The sequence below is a fragment of the Silene latifolia genome, chromosome X, assembly GCF_048544455.1.
Source record: "Silene latifolia isolate original U9 population chromosome X, ASM4854445v1, whole genome shotgun sequence".
NCBI lineage: Eukaryota > Viridiplantae > Streptophyta > Magnoliopsida > Caryophyllales > Caryophyllaceae > Silene > Silene latifolia.
Window position 1 is genome coordinate 29,489,595 of NC_133537.1, and position 7,069 is coordinate 29,496,663.

Below are 7,069 nucleotides of genomic sequence, written 5' to 3' on the forward strand. Positions count from 1 at the left end.
GCCCTCGAGAGTCGAGATCAGACATTGGGGTAATGTTGTAAATAAGAAGTAAGCAAAATCCTTGGTTTGCCACATACCATCTATTGTCGGCACCTATAAAACCTTTTGTCACATTTTTTATGGGTTCATTAGCCCTTAGAACTTAGGAAGTATAGAATGCTTGTACCCAGGAGCTGGAGTAGATGAGAAAGATAAATGACGGACTTTTGCAAGGTTATGATTCAGTAAAATTATTTCCACCGACTGTTATATTTCCTCTATTAGTTCAGAAATGCAGCAAACTCCCTGATAAAAGGCTATTCAATTCGGAGTAATTTGCAACCTTCATCCAAATTTTTAGGCCTCAATAAAGAGTATTAATGACAACAAACAAAAATGTCAAATATCCTCATGATGCAGTTTATGTTGTTATTTTCATACCAGTTCTATATAGAAGATTACATCTTAAACTAAAATGATGATCAATTCATGGTGACAAACTTAACTAGCAGGTTTGAATCTTCAATTGTATATTGTGAAGCTTTCTATGTCAAGTTCAGCCTTTATATGTTATAAATCTTGCCATGCCGTTGAGCCCAGCAACCTTGTAGCATTCAGCAATGCGATCCACAAAGTCATCCCACGCCCCCTCCACAGATGCCAAATCAAGCAAATATGCAGCTTCATCTAACGCAATCTACACATAGGATGAGCAGAGTTCACCGCTATGTTCACAGGCAGGTATTAAAATACTCAAGCTAACAAGAGATCAGTGGCAAAATTATAGAACCTGAGCGAGCTCTTTTCCCTTATGTAGATCCACTTGCTTTCCTTCCTCACTCAACTTATTCTTAATGTAGTAAATTTGTTCATCCTTCCATTCCGCTATTTCAGCAACTTCCTAAATGACCAGAGCCCTATTACACCCTTCAATAATACAAGAACACGTTGTGGAAAGTGGACAAAACCACATACTCTCTCCATCCCATTTATATCTATCCTTATTTAACTTTGATGGTCAACCGATGTTAACTTTGACCAACATATGCTCAAAATATGCGATTTCCAAAATGATAATATGATAATATTTGTTTTGAATTTTGATCAATCCATGGTGACAAACTTTTTACATTTTATCCTCACGTATTGTTCGAAATGGTCAAAGTTGACATGGGTTGACCATCAAAGTCGAATAGAAACAACATAAATGGGATGGAGGTAGTACTTGATATCTGTAGCCCAAAGTCCACCATGGCGATTTCAGTGCGCCCCTGGCTGCTTCTCTAGCTTCTAAGTCACGTCCAACCCTTTGGAATTGATTATAGTATGAATAAACTGGTATTGGTGTACTTAACAGTAGAGAGCACAAATTTAGGGACAGAAATGACGAACCTCAGGAGAATTTCTGCATTGAATGCAGCAGGCCGTCCAAATCCAGGAAAGTGTTGTTTCTTTGTATAGTACTCCCCTGTTATTAGGGCTGAAATCTTGAACAAAAATAAGAGATCAAAGAAAAGTTTCTCAGGAAAACTCTGTTTGATATTGACGAAACCAAGTCGAGTGTGAAGGGCCATACATGATTTCTTTTCTCGAGATATTGATTAATCTTGCGTTCGACAACATCTGGAAACAAACCAACCTGGAGACTGATGCTTTAAGCAAGGAGCTATTTGAGTGTGTTGACAAATGATTAGATGAACTCTACAATACCTTTCTTAGAAGGTAGGTATCTAAGTTCGGCATCTGTGATTCTTTGAAGTTGCCCTCGCTGTAAAGTTTCTTTCCAGCATTATCAGAAGCACGAAATAGTTCTTTATTTCCACCCGTAGGGCTACCGACATCTTCTTCGACCAATAATCTGTGGATATATTGGTCAACCTGGCAAGAGTCAAGACAGCAGATGACCAGAAACACCAATTTATGGTTTTACACTTGAATTAAATAAGCAGTTCACATACACATCTGATAGTATCAAATATGTCGTGTCTAGTATGATAATTTTAGGTTGTTTATTCAAGTGTTGGGGCGAAGTTATGCGTTAATCTCGGACATACTGGCTTACTCTATTTCTTTGTAGTTTGGGTCACAAAGGACTTAGTCTTGGATTGATCACCTTTTGAGGCAAAGGAAGCAACCATATCAAAGAGTCAAGGTGAAGATTTCATGTTGTTTCAATCAAGATAAGAAGTCCGTCTCAAGCAAGCAATGACGAGTGAAGTTTGGAAAGTAAAGAAGCAAGCAAAACTTGGAAGTTCATAGGGGAGTCCCGAGCTGGGGCGCAGCCTGCGCATCCTGCGCCACTTTCACAGTGTCCTGCGCCAGTCTATTTTAAACACGGGCTTAGTTAAACAAACCATGTTTTGGGCTGATTTTTGGAGGATTTAACCTAGAAAGGTGTGCACCCCTATATATACTCCTCATTTTGAAGACCTAGTTATCATCTAATTATTGAATAATCTCTAGAGACTTTTAGTAGCAAGAACACTTTATTTTGGGTAAAAGTTGTAATCTTTTAGTTTTGGATGTTAATCTTTCCTCATTTCTTGGGTTTTTCTAAGAAGATGGAAGGCTAATCTTTCCTTTGCTTGATGTAATTTGATCAAAGTATCCAACTTTGGTATTGTAAGACTCTTAAACCTCTCTTAATTTATCTAATGCTCTTTTCTTGTGCTTAATTTCTTATGTTGAATAATTGAATGTTCGGTTTGATCATCCTTGCATGTTATTTACTTGACTAGTGCAAATCCTAAAGAAATGGTTTAATTTAGTTGGGATTGTTGAAGCAAGTTTGTTGTTTGTTGATTTGGTTTAAAGGATTCATACAACAAATAGGAAAGTCTATGTCTTTTGCTCATTTGTATGGTTTAATCTTATGAGGAATTGATCCTAGCTTCATCTTTTGGTTAAATTCTTAATGCTCATGCTTAGTCTCTTTTCATGGTTTAATGATTTGTTGCTTAAGTTTGAAGGGTATATGTAGATGGTTTAATTTACATGCATCAACATCTTGAGGTGATAGTATTGGGTAGATATTTGTAAGAGAGTAAAAAAAGTCAAACTTTATCATTGTTGTCACTAAGAGAGAATTACATCAAGTTTTCCCCTTTATATTGAATCTTGCATATTAGTTGTTTGTGGAATTGTCTCAATAGGAAGATCTCCAATCTTTACTCATATTTCCATGTTTGTTTCCCAAAACCAATCCTTTTTCATCTATGTTTCCTACTAGTTGACCTTTGTTAATACCCATTGTTGGTGATTAGTGCCTTTTGTTAAGTTTAAATTGTCATTAGGATCTTAATTAGTAGTAGAGACCTACTTAGTAGTCAATAGTTTACAATTCAAGTTTTTAGTTGTTAACCCTTCTCTTGGGTTCGACCCCTTTGCTTCCACTTTATTATTGTTTTAGTTTAAAGTTAGTAGAGTCAAAGTCTAGGGTATAAATTGTTAATTTGATAGGTTAATTCTAGTATTTTAACGACCTAGTATTTACCAAGTCAACATCCTACCAAAAAGCCAAATAAAATCAGAGAAAAATTACGGTGGTTCTCCACTTACGTTCTTTGCCAAGGGTGACACACCATACTTGTGGACTTCTACAACCGGCATATCCATTCTACAAAATTACATACGTACAAATGATGTGAGGAAGAAAGGTGGAACGTGATGAAGAGATACAGGAGAAAACATGTTAAACTTTACCCAGGTGGTGCTGTTGGCCACTGTAATAGAGAAATTGCAACACCTGTCAATCAGAAAATTTCGTTTGAGCAAAGCCTCTACTAGATAAGTTTCTGAGAGACTGAATAAAGAGTCATACCTGAAGGGTTTCTTGACAATGGAATTGCAAGGGGGAACATCCCTTGCTTATCTCCTGGTGAAATAATGAAGTCGCCTGTATTGACGCCATATATTGAAAAAAAAACGGTGAGGTCATTAAATGAAGCCACTTGAATGAGCAACAAAGAAACTTCAAAAGAACTGGGATCTATTACAAGCAGCTGGTATTGATCAACCAGATATTTATGAAACCAGCAATATTACGAGTTAAGACAGTTACCCAGTGCATCAAAACAAAACACAATATTCAATCCTTATTCAAGTTCACCTGCTCCACCTTACAAAAGATGTTTTCCAAGCGAAAAATTGTGTCGCCCAAAAACGTAAAAGCAGCATTTATATGTTTTCTCAATGCTATAGTCGAACCGACTTGCACCATCATGATATAGGAAAGAGCTGCATCGACTTTAAAGATTACAGTTATAAGCGAATTCTGAAGGCATAGACATGGTGATTAAGATAATATAAATTCACAAAGGTAATCTAAATCGTAAACTAGAACTTCAATAAAATAATATCTGGATTCTAGTGTCTATAAGTTTTAGTATCATTATGAATTAAAAGGGAAGCCATATAAAAGAAGCAACAGATAACCAAAAGATGGTGTCGCATTAATTTCAAACAAAGAACATCAAATGATGCAGATCTGGAGCATAGTAACCTTTTTTACGAAGCATATTCAACAGATTGGGCAAATGCTCAGGACAAGATGTTGGAGCTACATCCTTGACAAATGACATGTGTTCTGCATTCCAGATAAAGCGAGAAAAAGAAAACAGTGCATTAGTCAAGTACCCAAATGCAATCATTACATAATGCAGACGCTGGAAATATGAGAACATAGACAAGGATGAATTATAACAAGACAAGTTTCTGATGGAACCAAATAACACATGATGTACGCCAAGTTCTTACCAACAGGTAAGGGTTAAATCAATGGAAAGAAAGGCCTAAGCATCACCGGTCAAGCTATAGTCTGACAGCGTCGACCCAAAAACTCAAATACTTGACCTTCAGCAGACTTGGGGATGACGACCAGTCGACCACTACTACGTTATTCAAACTGTCATTTCTACACCACAAAGCTCGCAGCAAATTACTTATACAAAGTGCCTCTGGTCAAAGATGCATTGTAGTTCTCTGCTTTGTTATTTCCTTCTTCAATTAGTAAATCTAACCTCCTCATCTATGAGGCCTAAGCGACATAAAAAAGAACCTATTGGGAGAGTGGGAGGACTAACTCATGAATAAGTCATGATTTTGCCAACAATAGAACACGACACAATGAGTAAAGCAAACCCTAAATGCAGCTAGGAAAAAAAAATCATCTTGAAGTTCATATTAACATTAAATTCACTGAAATAATGCTCCCCCTGTTTCAATACATTTTTTTCGACAACAAACTGACTTTGACCACGAGATTATCAAAATTTGTAAGGCGCTGACGATCCAATATGTAAATTCACTATTACATTATTCAACATAAATCTCTTTTCATAACATAAATTTAAATTCAGCAAGTAACTTTTACAAATGTATACTATGTACTAGTAAAAAATAAGATCAAAGTTTACAACCTTGCTCAAAACTTGGATAAGACCGTTCAAAATTTCGTTAAGCCATATTTAGAGAATTAGATTTTACAGCTGAACGCAGTAGCTCAAAACACAAGCGTGAGGTTTACAAAAACGTGGAATCATGATAATGAACATTATATCCTCAACGCTCACTAAACACTTCAATAGCTAGCTCGTAACTACAGGCGATGAATGTCCTATGAATAGTACTAAACTTAAATAAATGTGAATCAAACTGACTCTTTAGGTTCACCGTTGAGTATTGACAATCTAAGACTATAATTTGTCAAGCCTCTCGAACATTGCACTTGTTTCGAAGTATACGAGATCTCTACAATCGATTTAATGACGATAAACTGTAAATTATTTTTTATATGTAAATTCGTGGGAGTTATATAGAGAGCTAACCAAATTAAAATGATTTCAACAAATAAACAATTCACATAATTTGAACAAACCGCTTCGAATCATAAACAACAGCTAAAAGTAATGCCGCATTGCATTGCTTCAAACTAAACACATTCTTCACCACATTTGCGACTAAAAAATCAACAAAACAATTAATGTAATTAACGCATTGCACACTTATATTGTGTTTTCAGCGCGCTTAATATCGATATTAGCTGCTTGTTAATGACATTATATTAACATAGAAATTAACAAAAGCGTAAATTAAAAGCAAAACTAGCAGCAACATCAATTTATCAATCAAACTTTGGTAAATGAAATGAAGTGAGAGAAAGTTTTACCGGAGAACGAGGTACAAAACCTCCGGAGGAAAATGGCGGCGCCGTCGTAAGAGGACTGTTGGCGGCGGAGGATTATTGCGCCGGCGGTGATACTCATTATATGACGGAAAGGCGTTTTCTCTGTTTTACTTTCTGTTGTGAGAGCGAGAAGTAATTTTTGAGTTTGGGCGAAAAACAGCGGTAATAAGATTTTCAAGTTCTGGGCTAAAAATCAGCCCATTGTATACAATTATACGCATTATCAAGTTGATTATGTTATTGGATATTTGGGTAGTAAATCGATTATTGACTCGTGTTCTCTTGGACTAAAACCATTTAAACTTTAAACTGAATTTAATAGAGTTGAACTAAAGTGTGAACTAAACAGAATGGATGTGAAATGAACTGAAGTAAAGAGTTAATTTGTGAAGATAAAAGCTGAATTGAACTAAATAAAGCAGAACTGAGCTGAATTGAACTGAAATAAGCTGAAATTAAGTCCAAAAGAACAGGCATTGTAGGAAGACTATCTAGTGTCTACACATAAAGCTAAATTATTACGATATTACTTAACTAGTGTGATGCCCGTGCGTTGCACGGATTCGAAAATAATTGTCTTCTTCCCATTTCCCCCTTTTGGCAAAATTATTGTGTTCTTCCCATTTCTCAACTTTCCTTTATTAGACAACAAATTTACTATATTGTCCTTGTTGCTTTTTTGTTATTACATTTTCTGCCATTCATTAATGGGCCTAAACAAACTGATTATTTTCCCTAACCCAAATTAATTAGACCAACCCAAATTACTTACTCTAATGACTCCCTCCATATTTGGTGACCCAAATATGAATTTCACGCCAAAATGACCCAACCCACTTTCCTCCCCAGTCCATTTACTCCTACTACATATCACAGAAAACCCTAGACGGTTCTAGAGCTTCCTGT

The 7,069-nt window shown here is 36.0% G+C and overlaps 1 protein-coding gene across 3 annotated transcripts; it reads right to left on the bottom strand.

Annotated features, from left to right (window-relative positions):
- Positions 1–360: 360 nt before the first annotated feature.
- On the bottom strand, positions 361–6,340 carry LOC141623172 (protein IN CHLOROPLAST ATPASE BIOGENESIS, chloroplastic-like). 3 transcript variants are annotated; one of them, XM_074439246.1, is made up of 11 exons: positions 6,146–6,340; positions 4,481–4,564; positions 3,800–3,874; positions 3,682–3,724; positions 3,538–3,595; positions 1,690–1,857; positions 1,556–1,618; positions 1,372–1,466; positions 1,205–1,286; positions 770–880; positions 361–676 (listed from the first exon to the last, which is right to left on the bottom strand). In XM_074439246.1, exons 1-11 carry the CDS (start codon positions 6,240–6,242, stop codon positions 536–538), a joined length of 1,017 nt encoding a protein of 338 aa, XP_074295347.1. In that variant the 5' UTR covers positions 6,243–6,340; the 3' UTR covers positions 361–535. The 3 variants fall into 3 exon arrangements, with proteins under 3 accessions (XP_074295347.1, XP_074295345.1, XP_074295346.1); XM_074439244.1 differs by lacking the exon at positions 4,481–4,564 and having other exon boundaries at positions 6,146–6,336; XM_074439245.1 differs by lacking the exon at positions 1,205–1,286 and having other exon boundaries at positions 1,372–1,459; positions 1,556–1,602; positions 6,146–6,336.
- Positions 6,341–7,069: the final 729 nt, after the last annotated feature.

Bases quoted from the DNA above. Each gene is read 5' to 3' on its own strand.
- LOC141623172 (XM_074439246.1), bottom strand. From the start codon at position 6,242: ATGAGTATCACCGCCGGCGCAATAATCCTCCGCCGCCAACAGTCCTCT. The intron at 3,725-3,799 runs GTATGACTCTTT...TCTGATTGACAG, and splicing joins ATTGTCAAGAAACCCTTCAG to GTGTTGCAATTTCTCTATTA. The intron at 3,596-3,681 runs GTAAAGTTTAAC...GTAATTTTGTAG, and splicing joins TGGCCAACAGCACCACCTGG to AATGGATATGCCGGTTGTAG.